This window comes from Phyllobates terribilis, unplaced genomic scaffold (genome assembly GCF_046119375.1).
Source record: "Phyllobates terribilis strain yellow unplaced genomic scaffold, ASM4611937v1 Scaffold_14__1_contigs__length_39327217, whole genome shotgun sequence".
NCBI lineage: Eukaryota > Metazoa > Chordata > Amphibia > Anura > Dendrobatidae > Phyllobates > Phyllobates terribilis.
In genome coordinates this window covers 35,497,929-35,519,486 of record NW_027362774.1, presented here as the reverse complement: position 1 = coordinate 35,519,486, position 21,558 = coordinate 35,497,929, and the positions used below count along the sequence as shown (strand labels likewise).

Sequence of the window (21,558 nt, the reverse complement as noted above, 5' to 3'; positions counted from 1 at the left end):
GGGCTGTGCAGCACTGTGGAGAGGACGGGTAGGTGGTAGACAGATGAGGAGATGTAGAGCGGTGCAGCACTGTGGAGAGGACAGATAGGTGGTAGACATAGATGAGGAGGAGATGTAGGGCGGTGCAGCACTGTGGAGAGGACAGGTAGGTGGTAGACAGAGATGAGGAGGAGATGTAGAGCAGTGCAGCACTGTGGAGAGGACAGGTAGGTGGTAGACAGAGATGAAGAGGAGATGTAGAGCGGTGCAGCACTGTGGAGAGGACGGGTAGGTGGTAGACAGATGAGGAGATGTAGAGCGGTGCAGCACTGTGGAGAGGACAGATAGGTGGTAGACATAGATGAGGAGGAGATGTAGGGCGGTGCAGCACTGTGGAGAGGACAGGTAGGTGGTAGACAGAGATGAGGAGGAGATGTAGAGCAGTGCAGCACTGTGGAGAGGACAGGTAGGTGGTAGACAGAGATGAAGAGGAGATGTAGAGCGGTGCAGCACTGTGGAGAGGACAGATAGGTGGTAGACATAGATGAGGAGGAGATGTAGGGCGGTGCAGCACTGTGGAGAGGACAGGTAGGTTAGGGTTAGCCCAGGGTTAGGGTTAGCCCATGGTTTGAGTTAGGGTTAGCCCAGGGTTAGGGTTAGCCCAGGGTTAGGGTTAGCCCAGAGTTTGAGTTAGGGTTAACCCAGGTTTAAGGTTACGGTTAGCCCAGGGTTAGGATTGTGTTAGGGGTACGGTTAGGATTAGGGCTAGGTTTTTGTTACGGTTGTGTTGGGGTTGGGATTTTTTCAAAAGTAAAGAAAAAAAAAATGATGACGATATGGCGACTAGTGTTGAGCGCCAGTGCTCGCTACTTGAGTTTGCACCGGGTGCTCAGGTATGCACTGAGTATCGCGAGTGCTTGAATCTTCGGCCCATATGTTTCGTTATACAGCAAAAAAAAACTCTCGGGGATTGCCTGCCATGCACGAGAGATCCCCGCATGTTTTTTTTTGGGTGTCTAATAACCGTGAAACATGTGGGCGGGGACTCGAGCATGTCACTCCAGCACACGCTGTACATGGTGCATACCTGAGTACCCGATGCAAACTCAAGTAGCGAGCACTTGCGCTCAAGACTAATGACAACTTATTCAGTATGATGACCTAATGTTATCAAATTCTGTGTCGTACCTCTGGGTTCAAAATGTTCACTATACCCCTTGATAAAATCCTTGAGGGGTCTAGTTTCCAAAATGGTGTCACTTGTGGGGGGTTTCCACTGTTTAGGCACATCAGGGGCTCTCCAAACGCAACATGGCGTCCGCTAATTATTCAAGCAAATTATACATTCAAAAACTCTAATGGCGCTCCTTCCCTTCTGAGCCCTGCCGTGCGCCCAAACAGTAGTTTTCCCCCACATATGGGGTATCTGCTTACTCAGGAGCAACTGCACAACAAATTTTGTGGCCCATTTTCTCTTGTTACCCTTGAGAAAATTTAATATTTGGGGCCTGAAGTAAAATTTGTGTGAAAAAAAAGTTAAATGTTCATTTTTTCCTTCCACGTTGCTTTAGTTCCTGTGAAGCACCTGAAGGGTTAATAAAGTTCTTGAATGTGGTTTTGAGCACCTTCAGGGACGCAGTTTTTAGAATGGTGTCGTTTTGGGGTATTTTCTGTCATAAAGACCCCTCAAAGTCACTTCAAATAAGATGTGGTCCCTAAAAAAAATGGTTTTGTAAATTTTGTTGTAATAGGAACACTCGTGCAGCGTTCACAGCGGTCACATGACTTCATTACTGCGGTCTCCATGGAGATAAGGCTCGGCGCGCTGTACAGGAAGCCGCTGCTGCCTCCCACAGCTCGTGTCTGTAGTCGTTACTGCACAGGAGAGACGTAACAACGTAACACTAGGACCCAACTGATCCGCCAGTCACAAAGATGGCGACGGTCCGCATTCCGCCCTTCTCGTGTCTCCGCCCACTATTGCCATGCTGATTGGACAACAAATCTGTCGATTACACATTCCTCACGGCTGTAATGATTGAGCGGGGCGGGGACTGGAGAGAACAACTGACGTCACGAGAGGGCGGAGCTTAGAAAGTCGCAGGACGAAAGAAGGTAAAGAGCGCAGCATGTGTATCTAGGACTGTGGCATGGGGTGTATATACCTCTAGGACTGTGACATGGGGGAGTATATACCTCTAGGACTGTGACATGGGGGGTATATACCTCTAGGACTGTGACATGGGGTTTATATACCTCTAGGACTGTGACATGGGGGGTATATACCTCTAGGACTGTGACATGGGGGGGGGGGCATATACCTCTAGGACTGTGACATGGGGGGGGGGAGTATATACCTCTATGACTGTGACATAGGGTGTATATACCTCTAGGACTGTGGCATGGGGGGTATATACCTCTAGGACTGTGACATGGGGTTTATATACCTCTATGACTGTGACATGGGGTGTATATACCTCTAGGACTGTGACATGGGGTGTATATACCTCTAGGACTGTGACATCGGGGGGGGAGTATATACCTCTAGGACTGTGACATGGGGGGGGAGTATATACCTCTAGGACTGTGACATGGGGGGGGGAGTATATACCTCTAGGACTGTGACATGGGGGGGCATATACCTCTAGGACTGTGACATGGGGGGGCATATACCTCTAGGACTGTGACATAGGGGGGTATAAACCTCTAGGACTGTGACATGGGGGGTATATACCTCTAGGACTGTGACATTGGGGGGGGGGGGAGTATATACCTCTATGACTGTGACATGGGGTGTATATACCTCTAGGACTGTGACATGGGGGGCATATACCTCTAGGACTGTGACATAGGGGGGGTATATACCTCTAGGACTGTGACATCGGGGGGGGGGAGTATATACCTCTAGGACTGTGACATGGGGGGGAGTATATACCTCTAGGACTGTGACATGGGGTGTATATACCTCTAGGACTGTGACATGGGGGTGTATATACCTCTAGGACTGTGACATGGGGGGGTATATACCTCTAGGACTGTGACATGGGGGGGTATATACCTCTAGGACTGTGACATGGGGTGTATATACCTCTAGGACTGTGACATAGGAGGGTTTATATACCTCTAGGACTGTGACATAGGGGGGTTTATATACCTCTAGGACTGTGACATAGGGGGGTTTATATACCTCTAGGACTGTGACATAGGGGGGTTTATATACCTCTAGGACTGTGACATGGGGGGGGGAGTATATACCTCTAGGACTGTGACATGGGGGGGGAGTATATACCTCTAGGACTGTGACATGGGGGGGGGGAGTATATACCTCTAGGACTGTGACATGGGGGGGGGGGAGTATATACCTCTAGGACTGTGACATGGGGGGGAGTATATACCTCTAGGACTGTGACATGGGGGGGAGTATATACCTCTAGGACTGTGACATAGGGGGGTATATACCTCTAGGACTGTGACATAGGGGGGTATATACCTCTAGGACTGTGACATGGGGGGTATATACCTCTAGGACTGTGACATGGGGGGGTATATACCTCTAGGACTGTGACATGGGGGGGTATATACCTCTAGGACTGTGACATGGGGGGGTATATACCTCTAGGACTGTGACATGGGGTGTATATACCTCTAGGACTGTGACATAGGGGGGTTTATATACCTCTAGGACTGTGACATAGGGGGGTTTATATACCTCTAGGACTGTGACATGGGGGGGGGGAGTATATACCTCTAGGACTGTGACATAGGGGGGTTTATATACCTCTAGGACTGTGACATAGGGGGGTTTATATACCTCTAGGACTGTGACATGGGGGGGGAGTATATACCTCTAGGACTGTGACATGGGGGGGGAGTATATACCTCTAGGACTGTGACATGGGGGGGGAGTATATACCTCTAGGACTGTGACATGGGGGGGGAGTATATACCTCTAGGACTGTGACATGGGGGGTATATACCTCTAGGACTGTGACATGGGGGGGTATATACCTCTAGGACTGTGACATGGGGGGGTATATACCTCTAGGACTGTGACATGGGGGGGTATATACCTCTAGGACTGTGACATGGGGTTTATATACCTCTAGGACTGTGACATAGGGGGGTTTATATACCTCTAGGACTGTGACATAGGGGGGTTTATATACCTCTAGGACTGTGACATGGGGGGGGAGTATATACCTCTAGGACTGTGACATGGGGGGGGGAGTATATACCTCTAGGACTGTGACATGGGGGGGAGTATATACCTCTAGGACTGTGACATGGGGGGGGAGTATATACCTCTAGGACTGTGACATGGGGGGGGAGTATATACTGTACCTCTAGGACTGTGACATGGGGGGGAGAGTATATACCTCTATGATGGTGACATGGGGGGGGAGTATATACCTCTAGGACTGTGACATGGGGGGGGAGTATATACCTCTAGGACTGTGACATGGGGGGGAGGAGTATATACCTCTAGGACTGTGACATAGGGGGGTATATACCTCTAGGACTGTGACATGGGGGGGTATATACCTCTAGGACTGTGACATGGGGGGGTATATACCTCTAGGACTGTGACATGGGGGGGTATATACCTCTAGGACTGTGACATGGGGTTTATATACCTCTAGGACTGTGACATAGGGGGGTTTATATACCTCTAGGACTGTGACATAGGGGGGTTTATATACCTCTAGGACTGTGACATGGGGGGGGAGTATATACCTCTAGGACTGTGACATGGGGGGGAGTATATACCTCTAGGACTGTGACATGGGGGGGAGTATATACCTCTAGGACTGTGACATGGGGGGGGGGAGTATATACCTCTAGGACTGTGACATGGGGGGGGAGTATATACTGTACCTCTAGGACTGTGACATGGGGGGGAGAGTATATACCTCTATGATGGTGACATGGGGGGGAGTATATACCTCTAGGACTGTGACATGGGGGGGGAGTATATACCTCTAGGACTGTGACATGGGGGGGAGTATATACCTCTAGGACTGTGACATAGGGGGGTATATACCTCTAGGACTGTGACATAGGGGGGTATATACCTCTAGGACTGTGACATGGGGGGTATATACCTCTAGGACTGTGACATGGGGGGGTATATACCTCTAGGACTGTGACATGGGGGGGTATATACCTCTAGGACTGTGACATGGGGGGGTATATACCTCTAGGACTGTGACATGGGGTGTATATACCTCTAGGACTGTGACATAGGGGGGTTTATATACCTCTAGGACTGTGACATAGGGGGGTTTATATACCTCTAGGACTGTGACATGGGGGGGGGGGAGTATATACCTCTAGGACTGTGACATAGGGGGGTTTATATACCTCTAGGACTGTGACATAGGGGGGTTTATATACCTCTAGGACTGTGACATGGGGGGGGAGTATATACCTCTAGGACTGTGACATGGGGGGGGAGTATATACCTCTAGGACTGTGACATGGGGGGGGAGTATATACCTCTAGGACTGTGACATGGGGGGGGGGAGTATATACCTCTAGGACTGTGACATGGGGGGTATATACCTCTAGGACTGTGACATGGGGGGGTATATACCTCTAGGACTGTGACATGGGGGGGTATATACCTCTAGGACTGTGACATGGGGGGGTATATACCTCTAGGACTGTGACATGGGGTTTATATACCTCTAGGACTGTGACATAGGGGGGTTTATATACCTCTAGGACTGTGACATAGGGGGGTTTATATACCTCTAGGACTGTGACATGGGGGGGGAGTATATACCTCTAGGACTGTGACATGGGGGGGAGTATATACCTCTAGGACTGTGACATGGGGGGGAGTATATACCTCTAGGACTGTGACATGGGGGGGGAGTATATACCTCTAGGACTGTGACATGGGGGGGGAGTATATACTGTACCTCTAGGACTGTGACATGGGGGGGAGAGTATATACCTCTATGATGGTGACATGGGGGGGGAGTATATACCTCTAGGACTGTGACATGGGGGGGGAGTATATACCTCTAGGACTGTGACATGGGGGGGAGGAGTATATACCTCCAGGACTGTGACATGGGGGGGAGGAGTATATACCTCTAGGACTGTGACATGGGGGGGGAGTATATTCCTCTAGGACTGTGACATGGGGGGGGGGGGAGTATATACCTCTAGGAGTGGACTGTTTAATGTGTATCCCTCTCTGGCAGTCGTGGGGTTAAGCCTATAATCTCCGGTTGTTCGAGGCTGAGACCTAATAACATGTGATTGTTTGTAATATTTATAGTGGAAACAAAAACCGACTGACACCTGACTGACCCTGCTCTGTCACCTCCAGAGCTGCGCTCACTGCTCTGCTGAAAAACTCTGTGAAACTGTCTTGAGCTTCCAGTGCAAACTAGTGACGGAGATTTGGTTGCAGCTCTCCCCCTCTCTCCTCTCTGACGTCCCTTCACCTCGCCCTCTCTCCCCTCTGCCGCCCCGTCGCCTCTCCCCTCTCCTCCTGTTTCCCCTCTGCTGCCCCGTCACCTTTCCCTCTCCCCTCTGCCGCCCCGTCGCCTCGCTCTCTCCTTTTTCTCGCCCCTCTGCCGTCACCTCGCTCTCTCCTCTCTCTCGCCCCTCTGCCGTCGCCTCGCTCTCTCCTCTCTCTCTCCCCTCTGCCGTCGCCTCTCTCTCTCCTTTCTCTCTCCCCTCTGCTGTCGCCTCGCTCTCTCCTCTCTCTCTCTCCCCTCTGCCGTCGCCTCGCTCTCTCCTCTCTCTCTCCCCTCTGCCGTCGCCTCGCTCTCTCCTCTCTCTCTCCCCTCTGCCGTCTCCTCGCTCTCTCCTCTCTCTCCCCTCTGCCGTCACTTCGCTCTCTCCTCTGCCGCCCCGTCGCCTCGCTCTCTCCTCTGCCGCCCCGTCGCCTCGTTCTCTCCTCTCTCTCTCTCCCCTCTGCTGCCCCGTCGCCTCGCTCTCTCCTCTCTCTCTCCCCTCTGCCGCCCCGTCGCCTCGCTCTCTCCTCTCTCTCTCCCCTCTGCCGCCCGTCGCCTCGCTCTCTCCTCTCTCTCTCCCCTCTGCAGCCCCGTCGCCTCGCTCTCTCCTCTCTCTCCCCTCTGCCGCCCCGTTGCCTCGCTCTCTCCTCTCTCTCTCCTCTCTGCCGCCCCGTCGCCTCGCTCTCTCCTCTCTCTCTCCCCTCTGCTGCCCCGTCGCCTTGCTCTCTCCTCTCTCTCCCCTCTGCCGCCCCGTCGCCTCGCTCTCTCCTCTCTCTCTCCCCTCTGCCGCCTCGCTCTCTCCTCTCTCTCTTCCCTCTGCCGCCCCGTCGCCTCGCTCTCTCCTCTCTCTCTCCCCTCTGCCGCCCCGTCGCCTCGCTCTCTCCTCTCTCTCTCCCCTCTGCCGCCCCGTCGCCTTGCTCTCTCCTCTCTCTCTCCCCTCTGCCGCCCCTGTCGACTCTCTCTCTCTCTCCCCTCTGCCGCCCCCGTCGATTCGCTGTCTCCTCTCTCTCCCCTCTGCCGCCCCCGTCGCCTTTCTCTCTCCTCTCTCTCTCTCCCCTCTGCCGCCCCGTCGCCTCGCTCTCTCCTCTCTCTCTCCCCTCTGCCGCCCCGTCGCCTCGCTCTCTCCTCTCTCTCTCCCCTCTGCCGCCCCGTCGCCTCGCTCTCTCCTCTCTCTCTCCCCTCTGCCGCCCCGTCGCCTCGCTCTCTCCTCTCTCTCTCCCCTCTGCCGCCCCGTCGCCTCGCTCTCTCCTCTCTCTCTCCCCTCTGCCGCCCCGTCGCCTCGCTCTCTCCTCTCTCTCCCCTCTGCCGCCCCCGTCGATTCGCTCTCTCTCTCTCCCCTCTGCCGCCCCCGTCGACTCGCTCTCTCTCTCTCCCCTCTGCCGCCCCCGTCGACTCGCTCTCTCCTCTCTCGCGCTCTCCCCTCTGCCGCCCCTTCACCTCGCTCTCTCCTCTCTGCTGACGGCCGTGTCTTGCACTTTGCAGGGTCTTCAGTGATGGGAAATGTGGAAAGCAGCGGTTACCAGAGACGATCGGCTCGGGTGCGCCCGGAGGAGCGGGCTCAGATAGAGAGGAGCTTTGATAATTTGTCAAGAAACCCGAGTAAGAAATGCGTGGGACTGACAACGTTCCAGGTAAGACGCGGCCGGTCCCCTCCCCCGCAGAGGGCAGATACAACCTGATGGTCTGCGGTGCATGCACAGCCTCCACTGTTCTCTGTTATCAGTCAGTGGAGATGAGGAATCTGGTAAAGATTTGTCCGGGGATTGACTGATCCGTGACCCTGCTCTCTGCTTGCTGTCCATGAATGGAAATATTAGTGTTTACAGCCGCAGCCTTGACCTTGTCCTGCTCACACAGCTTCTGCCCTGCAGAGCATCGCAGGATACAATGTCACGGACCCTCAGCTGTGAGGAGCAGTTTTCAGGCTCTGGACATCCGGGTTTCCATTCACTGACAGCGAGCAGGTTGTTTCTACCAAGTTGCCTTCCCCATAGTGCAGCGATCCAGCTGTAACCTCGGTACATGGGGGGCCATCCGTGTTTGTCAGTGACGCCAGCCCCCCGCTGTAGTTGGGCAGGGGGACCTCATCATTATTACATGGTCGTTGTACTACTGCCCCCATCGTCTGCTCCTTCCTCAGGACTCCCTCGCTTCCTCGCTCCCGGCCTCCATGTCTCAGTGCATATTTCGTGGGGTACAGAGCGTGAACGTCAGCGGCGCCCCCACAGCTCCGGAGGTGACCCGCGAGCAGTACGTCGTGTTCATCATTGAGCTCCTGCGAGGGACGGCCGAGGAGAAGAGCGCGCTCATAACGCCAATGGTCGGGGCTGACAACTGCGGGAAAGTAACGGGGCAGCGGGTGCAGCAGGTGAGTGTGCGCTGTCAGGTGTGCGCTGTCATGTGGGCGTTACATCACCGACATTGATCGGGGGAGGGGCGCACATTTCCGGTGACTCCGGCGCGGTTCGTGCGTTTTACCGGATGTTGACGAGTCTCATCCGCGACTTCTCTTTTTTTCCAGTTCCTGGCGGATGTGATCGGCGCAGCGGTCCACGTCCTCTGTCAGCAGAACGCACTCTCCGGATGGAGCCTGGAAAATACGCGGGACTGCGACCACGGGGTCCGCGCGCTGGCGGCTCAGCTGATGTCACAGTTACAGGAGCCCAGCGGTAACGACCCCAGGGGGCAAAGGGTTAATGATACCTGACAAACGTGAGAGCCGCAACGTATTATCCCCCCAGGTCTTGTCCCAGATATCGCCCCCCACTGTGTATGTATGAAAGGCGGGGTCATCGGGGGATGCGCTGGATTCAGCAGTCCTGAGTGGGGGAGGGGTGGCTATACTGCAGAATCAGGGGGACCCCAGGGGCTGAGACCACCTAGAAATGGATGGAGGGTAGGACGTCGTCACTGCACTGGCGCTGACCCCGGCTGCGGCCCCCTCGTCGCCGGCGCTGACCCCGGCTGCGGCCCCCTCGTCGCCGGCGCTGACCCCGGCTGCGGCCCCCTCGTCTCTGGCGCTGACCCCGGCTGCGGCCCCCTCGTCTCTGGCGCTGACCCCGGCTGCGGCCCCCTCGTCTCTGGCGCTGACCCCGGCTGCGGCCCCCTCGTCGCCGGCGCTGACCCCGGCTGCGGCCCCCTCGTCTCGGCGCTGACCCCGGCTGCGGCCCCCTCGTCGCCGGCGCTGACCCCGGCTGCGGCCCCCTCGTCGCCAGCGCTGACCCCGGCTGCGGCCCCCTCGTCGCCGGCGCTGACCCCGGCTGCGGCCCCCTCGTCGCCGGCGCTGACCCCGGCTGCGGCCCCCTCGTCGCCGGCGCTGACCCCGGCTGGGGCCCCTTCGTCTCCGGCGCTGACCCCGGCTGCGGCCCCCTCGTCGCCGGCGCTGACCCCGGCTGCGGCCCCCTCGTCTCCGGCGCTGACCCCGGCTGCGGCCCCCCCGTCTCCGGCGCTGACCCCGGCTGCGGCCCCCTTGTCGCCGGCGCTGACCCCGGCTGTCACCCTTATGTTGCAGGTGGGCCCCCGCTGGACAGTGCTGAGCTTTCCTCCTTCTGCGGGGCGGCCCTCGAGGACTGGCTCTACAAGGTCCCCATGGTCTCTGCGCTCCTGCGAGTGGTGGTGACGTTGGCTTTCTCCGTCCTGCGGCAGGATGGAGACGTCGGCTGCCTGGTGCCGCGCTGCCGCCTGGGGAGGGCGCCGGCCTTCGTCAGCCTCCTGGATCTGCCCGCCATCATGTACCTGAACGCACACCTGCCCTCTGACATGCAGCACAAATGGCGGCTGCTCTTCTCCACCAGGGTCCACGGCGAGAGCTTCTCCCAGCTGTGCGGCCACGTGGTGGACCAGGGCCCGAGCCTCCTCGTGCTGAGGGACGCCGGCGGGTTCATCTTCGGGGGATTCGCAGCACAGAACTGGGAGGTGAAGCCGCAGTTTCGGGGTGAGTCCGGGGAGCCGCCTGGTCTCCTCCATCTCTGCTGTCAGAATATTTACACCACAAGACTTGTCTGCTGCAAACACTCTGTGCTGCTGTGACCCTGCACTGTGGTGTCTTGTCCTCAGGTGACAGCAGGTGCTTCCTGTTCACCGTGTCGCCACGTCTGGACGTCTTCACCTACACCGGCTACAACGAGCACTACATGTACCTGAACCACAGCCAGCAGACCATGCCCAACGGCCTGGTGAGCGCCGCCGGGGGTGTGCGGGGCCGCGGGGGAGGGGTGTGTGTGTGTGTGTGCGGCCAGCGGGGGAGGGGTGGGTGGGTGCGGGGTCAGCGGGGGGCTGTGTGAGCGGGGGAGGGGGGTGTGTGTGTGTGTGTGTGCGGCCAGCGGGGGAGGGGTGGGTGGGTGCGGGGTCAGCGGGGGGCTGTGTGAGCGGGGGAGGGGGGTGTGTGTGTGTGTGTGCGGCCAGCGGGGGAGGGGTAGGTGGGTGCGGGGTCAGCGGGGGGCTGTGTGAGCGGGGGAGGGGGGTGTGTGTGTGTGTGCGGCCAGCGGGGGAGGGGTGGGTGGATGCGGGGTCAGTGGGGGGCTGTGTGAGCGGGGGAGGGGGGTGTGTGTGTGTGCGGCCAGCGGGGGAGGGGTAGGTGGGTGCGGGGTCAGCGGGGGGCTGTGTGAGCGGGGGAGGGGGGTGTGTGTGTGTGCGGCCAGCGGGGGAGGGGTGTGTGTGCGGCCAGCGGGGGAGGGGTGGGTGGGTGCGGGGTCAGCGGGGGGCTGTGTGAGCGGGGGAGGGGGGTGTGTGTGTGTGCGGCCAGCGGGGGAGGGGTAGGTGAGTGCGGGGTCAGCGGGGGGCTGTGTGAGCGGGGGAGGGGTGTGTGTGTGTGAGGGGGGGGATGTGAGTGGGGGGTGGGTGTGTGTGTGTCTGAGTGGGGGAGGGGTGTGTGAGGGGGGATGTGAGTGGGGGAGGGCTGTGTGAGGGGGGATGTGAGTGGGGGAGGGCTGTGTGAGGGGGTGTGTGAGTGGGGGAGGGGTGTGTGAGGGGGGGATGTGAGGGGGGTGTGTGTGAGTGGGGGAGGGGTGTGTGTGTGTGAGGGGGGGATGTGAGGGGGGAGGGTGTGTGAGTGGGGGAGGGGTGTGTGAGTGGGGGAGGGGTGTGTGGGGAGGGGTGGGGGAGGGGTGTGTGGGGAGGGGAGGGGGGTGTGAGTGGGGGAGGGGTGTGAGTGGGGGAGGGGTGTGTGAGGGGGGTGTGTGAGTGAGGGAGGGGTGTGTGAGGGGGGTGTGTGAGTGGGGGAGGGGTGTGAGTGGGGGAGGGGTGTGTGAGGGGGGGTGTGTGTGTGGGGGAGGGGTGTGTGAGGGGGGGTGTGTGGGGGGGGATGTGAGCGGGGGAGGGGTGTGTGTGTGAGTGGGGGAGGGGTGTGTGGGGGGGTGTGTGAGGGGGGGATGTGAGCGGGGGAGGGGTGTGTGTGTGAGTGGGGGAGGGGTGTGTGGGGGGGGTGTGAGGGGAGGGGTGTGTGAGGGGGGTGTGTGGGGGAGGGGTGTGTGAGGGGGGTGTGTGGGGGAGGGGGATGTGAGCGGGGGAGGGGTGTGTGTGCGGGGGAGGGGTGTGTGTGTGAGTGGGGGAGGGGTGTTTGAGGGGGGGTGAGTGGGGGAGGGGTGTGTGTGCGGGGGAGGGGTGTGTGAGTGGGATGTGAGCGGGGGAGGGGTGTGAGTGGGGGAGGGGTGTGTGAGGGGGGGGATGTGAGTGGGGAGGGGTGTGTGTGCGGGGGAGGGGTATGTGAGTGGGATGTGAGCGGGGGAGGGGTGTGTGTGTGGGGAGGGGGATGTGAGTGGGGGAGGGGTGTGTGAGGGGGGATGTGAGTGGGGGATGTGAGTGGGGGTGTGAGCGGGGGTGTGTGTGCGGGGGAGGGGGATGTGATGACCTCCTGTGTTGGTCACCTGCTCCTCCTGTGTTGGTCACCTGCTCCTCCTGTGTTGGTCACCTGCTCCTCCTGTGTTGGTCACCTGCTCCTCCTGTGTTGGTCACCTGTCCCTCCTGTGTTGGTCACCTGCTCCTCCTGTGTTGGTCACCTGCTCCTCCTGTGTTGGTCACCTGCTCCTCCTGTGTTGGTCACCTGCTCCTCCTGTGTTGGTCACCTGCTCCTCCTGTGTTGGTCACCTGCTCCTCCTGTGTTGGTCACCTGTCCCTCCGTTGCTCCTCAGGGTATGGGGGGGCAGCACGACTACTTTGGACTTTGGATCGACAGTAATTTTGGAAAAGGCCACAGCAAAGCGAAGCCGCGATGTACGACGTATAACAGCCCGCAGCTGTCCGCCACCGAGGAGTTCTGCATAGACGCCATGGAGGTGTGGGGGCTGGGTGAGCTGAGCGAGGAGCTGCAGGTGGGAGACCGCACCCCCCCATGCCTGTATATAGTGTATATACCGCACCCCCCCATGCCTGTATATAGTGTATATACCGCACCCCCCATGCCTGTATACAGTGTATATACCGCACCCCCCATGCCTGTATATAGTGTATATACCGCACCCCCCATGCCTGTATATAGTATATATACCGCACCCCCCCATGCCTGTATACAGTGTATATACCGCACCCCCCATGCCTGTATACAGTGTATATACCGCACCCCCCATACCTGTATATAGTGTATATACCGCACCTCCCATGCCTGTATATAGTGTATATACCGCACCCCCCCATGCCTGTATACAGTGTATATACAGCACCCCCCATGCCTGTATATAGTGTATATACCGCACCCCCCATGCCTGTATATAGTGTATATACCGCACCCCCCATGCCTGTATATAGTGTATATACCGCACCCCCCATGCCTGTATATAGTGTATATACCGCACCCCCCATGCCTGTATATAGTGTATATACCGCACCCCCCATGCCTGTATATAGTGTATATACCGCACCCCCCCATGCCTGTATATAGTGTATATACCGCACCCCCCCATGCCTGTATACAGTGTATATACCGCACCCCCCCATGCCTGTATATAGTGTATATACCGCACCCCCCCATGCCTGTATACAGTGTATATACCGCACCCCCCATGCCTGTATATAGTGTATATACCGCACCCCCCCATGCCTGTATATAGTGTATATACCGCACCCCCCATACCTGTATATAGTGTATATACCGCACCCCCCCATGCCTGTATATAGTGTATATACCGCACCCCCCATGCCTGTATATAGTGTATATACCGCACCCCCCATGCCTGTATATAGTGTATATACCGCACCCCCCATGCCTGTATATAGTGTATATACCGCACCCCCCATGCCTGTATACAGTGTATATACCGCACCCCCCATACCTGTATATAGTGTATATACCGCACCCCCCATGCCTGTATATAGTGTATATACCGCACCCCCCCATGCCTGTATATAGTGTATATACCGCACCCCCCATGCCTGTATATAGTGTATATACCGCACCCCCCCATGCCTGTATACAGTGTATATACCGCACCCCCCCATGCCTGTATATAGTGTATATACCGCACCCCCCCATGCCTGTATACAGTGTATATACCGCACCCCCCCATGCCTGTATACAGTGTATATACCGCACCCCCCCATGCCTGTATATAGTGTATATACCGCACCCCCCCATGCCTGTATATAGTGTATATACCGCACCCCCCCATGCCTGTATACAGTGTATATACCGCATCCCCCCATGCCTGTATACAGTGTATATACCGCAACCCCCCATGCCTGTATACAGTGTATATACCGCAACCCCCATGCCTGTATACAGTGTATATACCGCACCCCCCCATGCCTGTATATAGTGTATATACCGCATCCCCCCATGCCTGTATACAGTGTATATACCGCATCCCCCCATGCCTGTATACAGTGTATATACCGCACCCCCCATGCCTGTATATAGTGTATATACCGCACCCCCCCATGCCTGTATATAGTGTATATACCGCATCCCCCCATGCCTGTATACAGTGTATATACCGCAACCCCCATGCCTGTATATAGTGTATATACCGCACCCCCCCATGCCTGTATATAGTGTATATACCGCACCCCCCCATGCCTGTATACAGTGTATATACCGCACCCCCATACCTGTATATAGTGTATATACCGCACCCCCCCATGCCTGTATATAGTGTATATACCGCACCCCCCATACCTGTATATAGTGTATATACCGCACCCCCCCATGCCTGTATATAGTGTATATACCGCACCCCCCATGCCTGTATACAGTGTATATACCGCACCCCCCATGCCTGTATACAGTGTATATACCGCACCCCCCCATGCCTGTATATAGTGTATATACCGCACCCCCCCATGCCTGTATATAGTGTATATACCGCACCCCCCATGCCTGTATACAGTGTATATACCGCACCCCCCCATGCCTGTATACAGTGTATATACCGCACCCCCCATGCCTGTATACAGTGTATATACCGCACCCCCCATGCCTGTATACAGTGTATATACCGCACCCCCCCATGCCTGTATATAGTGTATATACCGCACCCCCCCATGCCTGTATATAGTGTATATACCGCACCCCCCATGCCTGTATACAGTGTATATACCGCACCCCCCCATGCCTGTATACAGTGTATATACCGCACCCCCCATGCCTGTATATAGTGTATATACCGCACCCCCCCATGCCTGTATACAGTGTATATACCGCACCCCCCCATGCCTGTATACAGTGTATATACCGCACCCCCCCATGCCTGTATATAGTGTATATACCGCACCCCCCATGCCTGTATATAGTGTATATACCGCACCCCCCATGCCTGTATATAGTGTATATACCGCACCCCCCCATGCCTGTATACAGTGTATATACCGCACCCCCCATGCCTGTATATAGTGTATATACCGCACCCCCCCATGCCTGTATACAGTGTATATACCGCACCCCCCCATGCCTGTATATAGTGTATATACCGCACCCCCCATGCCTGTATATAGTGTATATACCGCACCCCCCATGCCTGTATATAGTGTATATACCGCACCCCCCATGCCTGTATATAGTGTATATACCGCACCCCCCCATGCCTGTATACAGTGTATATACCGCACCCCCCCATGCCTGTATATAGTGTATATACCACACCCCCCCATGCCTGTATACAGTGTATATACCGCACCCCCCATACCTGTATATAGTTTATATACCGCACCCCCCATACCTGTATATAGTGTATATACCGCACCCCCCATGCCTGTATACAGTGTATATACCGCACCCCCCATACCTGTATATAGTGTATATACCGCACCCCCCCATGCCTGTATATAGTGTATATACCGCACCCCCCATACCTGTATATAGTGTATATACCGCACCCCCCATGCCTGTATATAGTGTATATACCGCACCCCCCCATGCCTGTATACAGTGTATATACCGCACCCCCCCATGCCTGTATACAGTGTATATACCGCACCCCCCATACCTGTATATAGTGTATATACCGCACCCCCCCATGCCTGTATACAGTGTATATACCGCACCCCCCATACCTGTATATAGTGTATATACCGCACCCCCCCCATGCCTGTATACAGTGTATATACCGCACCCCCCATACCTGTATATAGTGTATATACCGCACCCCCCCCATGCCTGTATACAGTGTATATACCGCACCCCCCCATGCCTGTATACAGTGTATATACCGCACCCCCATACCTGTATATAGTGTATATACCGCACCCCCCCCATGCCTGTATACAGTGTATATACCACACCCCCCATACCTGTATACAGTGTATATACCGCACCCCCCCATGCCTGTATACAGTGTATATACCGCACCCCCCATACCTGTATACAGTGTATATACCGCACCCCCCCATGCCTGTATACAGTGTATATACCGCACCCCCCCATGCCTGTATACAGTGTATATACCACACCCCCATACCTGTATATAGTGTATATACCGCACCCCCCCATGCCTGTATATAGTGTATATACCGCACCCCCCATACCTGTATACAGTGTATATACCGCACCCCCCATGCCTGTATATAGTGTATATACCGCACCCCCCATGCCTGTATATAGTGTATATACCGCACCCCCCCATGCCTGTATATAGTGTATATACCGCACCCCCCATACCTGTATATAGTGTATATACCGCACCCCCCCATGCCTGTATATAGTGTATATACCGCACCCCCCATACTTGTATATAGTGTATATACCGCACCCCCCCATGCCTGTATATAGTGTATATACCGCACCCCCCCATACCTGTATATAGTGTATATACCGCACCCCCCATGCCTGTATATAGTGTATATACCGCACCCCCCCCATGCCTGTATACAGTGTATATACCGCACCCCCCATACCTGTATATAGTGTATATACCGCACCCCCCCATGCCTGTATACAGTGTATATACCGCACCCCCCATACCTGTATATAGTGTATATACCGCACCCCCCATACCTGTATATAGTGTATATACCGCACCCCCCATACCTGTATATAGTGTATATACCGCACCCCCCCATGCCTGTATATAGTGTATATACCGCACCCCCCCATACCTGTATATAGTGTATATACCGCACCCCCCATGCCTGTATACAGTGTATATACCGCACCCCCCCATGCCTGTATACAGTGTATATACCGCACCCCCCATGCCTGTATACAGTGTATATACCGCACCCCCCCATGCCTGTATACAGTGTATATACCGCACCCCCCCATGCCTGTATATAGTGTATATACCGCACCCCCCATGCCTGTATATAGTGTATATACCGCACCCCCCATGCCTGTATACAGTGTATATACCGCACCCCCCCATGCCTGTATACAGTGTATATACCACACCCCCATACCTGTATATAGTGTATATACCGCACCCCCCCATGCCTGTATACAGTGTATATACCGCACCCCCCATACCTGTATATAGTGTATATACCGCACCCCCCCATGCCTGTATACAGTGTATATACCGCACCCCCCCATGCCTGTATACAGTGTATATACCGTACCCCCCCATGCCTGTATATAGTGTATATACCGCACTCCCCCATGCCTGTATACAGTGTATATACCGCACTCCCCCATGCCTGTATACAGTGTATATACCGCACTCCCCCATGCCTGTATACAGTGTATATACCGCACTCCCCCATGCCTGTATACAGTGTATATACCGCACTCCCCCATGCCTGTATACAGTGTATATACCGCACCCCCCCATGCCTGTATACAGTGTATATACCGCACCCCCCATGCCTGTATACAGTGTATATACCGCACCCCCCATGCCTGTATACAGTGTATATACCGCACTCCCCATGCCTGTATACAGTGTATATACCGCACCCCCCCATGCCTGTATACAGTGTATATACCGCACCCCCCCATGCCTGTATACAGTGTATATACCGCACTCCCCCATGCCTGTATACAGTGTATATACCGCACTCCCCCATGCCTGTATACAGTGTATATACCGCACCCCCCCATACCTGTATATAGTGTATATACCGCACCCCCCATACCTGTATATAGTGTATATACCGCACCCCCCCATGCCTGTATACAGTGTATATACCGCACCCCCCCATGCCTGTATACAGTGTATATACCGCACCCCCCCATGCCTGTATACAGTGTATATACCGCACTCCCCCATGCCTGTATACAGTGTATATACCGCACTCCCCCATGCCTGTATACAGTGTATATACCGCACCCCCCCATGCCTGTATACAGTGTATATACCGCACCCCCCATGCCTGTATACAGTGTATATACCGCACCCCCCCATGCCTGTATACAGTGTATATACCGCACCCCCCCATGCCTGTATATAGTGTATATACCGCACCCCCCATGCCTGTATATAGTGTATATACCGCACCCCCCCATACCTGTATATAGTGTATATACCGCACCCCCCCATGCCTGTATATAGTGTATATACCGCACCCCCCCATGCCTGTATATAGTGTATATACCGCACCCCCCATACCTGTATATAGTGTATATACCGCACCCCCCATACCTGTATATAGTGTATATACCGCACCCCCCCATGCCTGTATACAGTGTATATACCGCACCCCCCCATACCTGTATATAGTGTATATACCGCACCCCCCATGCCTGTATACAGTGTATATACCGCACCCCCCCATGCCTGTATACAGTGTATATACCGCACCCCCCCATGCCTGTATATAGTGTATATACCGCACCCCCCATGCCTGTATATAGTGTATATACCGCACCCCCCCATACCTGTATATAGTGTATATACCGCACCCCCCATACCTGTATATAGTGTATATACCGCACCCCCCATACCTGTATATAGTGTATATACCGCACCCCCCCATGCCTGTATACAGTGTATATACCGCACCCCCCCATGCCTGTATACAGTGTATATACCGCACCCCCCATACCTGTATATAGTGTATATACCGCACCCCCCATACCTGTATATAGTGTATATACCGCACCCCCCCATGCCTGTATACAGTGTATATACCGCACCCCCCCATACCTGTATATAGTGTATATACCGCACCCCCCATACCTGTATATAGTGTATATACCGCACCCCCCCATGCCTGCATATAATTGTACAGTGGGTACGGAAAGTATTCAGACCCCTTTACATTTTTCACTCTTTCTTTCATTGCAGCCATTTGATAAATTCTAAAAAGTTCTTTTTTTTTCTCAGTAAAGTCCACTCTGCCCCATCTGGACTGAAAAAAACAGAAATGTAGAAATTTTTGCCAATTTATTAAAAAAGAAAAACTGAAATATCACATGGTCATAAGTATTCAGACCCTTTGCTCAGACACTCATATGTAAGTCACATGCTGTCCATTTCCTTGTGATCCTCCTTGAGATGGTTCTACTCCTTCATTGGAGTCCAGCTGTGTTTAATTAAACTGATAGGACTTGATTAGGAAAGGCACACACCTGTGTATATAAGACCCCACAGCTCACAGTGCATGTCAGACCAAATGAGAATCATGAGCTCAAAGGAACTGCCCAAGGAGCTCAGAGACAGAATTGTGGCAAGGCACAGATCTGGCCAAGGTTACAAAAGAATTTCTGCATTACTCAAGGCTCCTAAGAGCACAGTGGCCTCCATAATCCTTAAATGGAAGAAGTTTGGGACCACCAGAAGTCTTCCTAGACCTGGCCGTCCAGCCAAACTGAGCAATCGTGGGAAAAGAGCCTTGGTGAGAGAGGTAAAGAAGAACCCCAAGATCACTGTGGCTGAGCTCCAGAGATGCAGTAGGGAGATGGGAGAAAGTTCCACAAAGGCAACTATCACTGCAGCCCTCCACCAGTCGGGCCTTTATGGCAGAGTGGCCTGACAGAAGGCTCTCCTCAGTGCAAGACATATGAAAGCTCGCATAGAGTTTGCTCAAAAACACATGAAGGACTCCCAGACTATGAGAAATAAGAGTCTCTGGTCTGATGAGACGAAGATAGAACTTTTTGGTGATAATTCTAAGCGGTATGTGTGGAGAAAACCAGGCACTGCTCATCACCTGCCCAATACAATCCCAACAGTGAAACATGGTGGTGGCAGCATCATGCTATGGGGTGTTTTTCAGCTGCAGGGACAGGACGACTGGTTGCAATTGAAGGAAACATGAATGCGGCCAAGTACAGAGATATCCTGGATGAAAACCTCTTCCAGAGAGCTCTGGACCTCAGACTTGGCCGAAGGTTCACCTTCCAACAAGACAATGACCCTAAGCACACAGCTAAAATAACAAAGGAGCGGCTTCAGAACAACTCTGTGACCATTCCTGACCGGCCCAGACAGAGCCCTGACCTAAACCCAATGGAGCATTACTGGAGAGACCTGAAAATGGCCGTCCACCAACATTCACCATCCGACCTGACGGAACTGGAGAGGATCTGCAAGGAAGAATGGCCGAGGATCCCCAAATCCAGGGGTGAAGAACTTATTGCATCATTCCCAAGAAGACTCATGGCTGCACTAGCTCAAAAGGGGGCTTCTCCTCAATACTGAGCAAAGGGGCTGAAGACTTATGACCATGTGATAGTTCAGGTTTTCTTTTTTAATAAATTTGCAAAAATTTCTACATTTCTGTGTTTTCAGTCCAGATGGGGTGCAGAGTGGACTTTAATGAGAAAAAAAAGAACTTTTTAGAATTTACCAAATGGCTGCAATGAAACAAAGAGTGAAACATTTAAAGGGGTCTGAATACTTTCCGTACCCCCTGTATATACCGCACCCTCCATGCCTGTATATAGTATATATACCCCCCCTCCATGCCTGTATATACCACCCCCCCACATTCAGTATAGTCTCGTCGCTGCGGTGCTGCGTTGTGTGAGATGCGGCCGCGGCTCTGCTGGTGATATTCGCCTGTGTGCAGTCCCATGTAACAGTCATCCCTCGTCTCTACACTTCTGTGCAGGTTAAGAACAAGAAGAGCATCCTGGACGCCGACCCCGAGGTGCGGGCGCTGCTGGAGATGACCGGGCGGACGCGGCAGAGCGATGGATTGAGAGATAAAGAGGAGGATGAAACGTAGGAGGAGCGGACGGGAGGCCGGAGGTGGTCGGTACAAGCACTGACTGTGGACGATGAGCGTCGGGGGAGACGCTGGGGGCCGCTGCCTTCTGATCTCACCATTATTAGAGCCAGTTATAACTCAGCCGTGTGGCTGTAGCTATCAGTGTTCACCACAAGATGGCAGCAGATTCATGCAGGAGGCTGCAAGATAAAGGCCCTGTCTGCTGCCTGCTGTGCCCCTCCACTGTGGGCCCTGGACCTGCCGTCCCATCCCCCCAGTCCTCCACTGTGGGCCCTGGACCTGCCGTCCCATCCCCCCAGTACTCCGCTGTGGGCCCTGGACCTGCCGTCCCATCCCCCCAGTCCTCCGCTGTGGGCCCTGGACCTGCCGCCCCATTACCCCCCAGTCCTCTGCTGTGGGCCCTGGACCTGCCGCCCCATTACCCCCCAGTCCTCTGCTGTGGGCCCCGGCCCTGCCGCCCCATTACCCCCTCTGCCGAGTCCTCTCCACTGTGGGCCCCGACCCTGCCGTCCCATCCCCCTCCCCAGTCCTCTCCGCTGTGGGCCCCGGCCCTGCCATCCCATCCCCCCCC

At 55.0% G+C, this 21,558-nt stretch overlaps 1 protein-coding gene across 1 annotated transcript; it reads left to right on the top strand.

Annotated features, from left to right (window-relative positions):
- The first annotated feature begins 1,955 nt into the window (after nucleotides 1-1,955).
- On the top strand, nucleotides 1,956-21,380 carry MEAK7 (MTOR associated protein, eak-7 homolog). The gene is made up of 8 exons (XM_073659907.1): nucleotides 1,956-2,094; nucleotides 7,935-8,083; nucleotides 8,593-8,820; nucleotides 8,974-9,121; nucleotides 9,964-10,386; nucleotides 10,509-10,627; nucleotides 12,581-12,760; nucleotides 20,868-21,380. Exons 2-8 carry the CDS (start codon nucleotides 7,946-7,948, stop codon nucleotides 20,982-20,984), a joined length of 1,353 nt encoding a protein of 450 aa, XP_073516008.1. The 5' UTR covers nucleotides 1,956-2,094; nucleotides 7,935-7,945; the 3' UTR covers nucleotides 20,985-21,380.
- The last annotated feature ends 178 nt before the right edge of the window (nucleotides 21,381-21,558 follow it).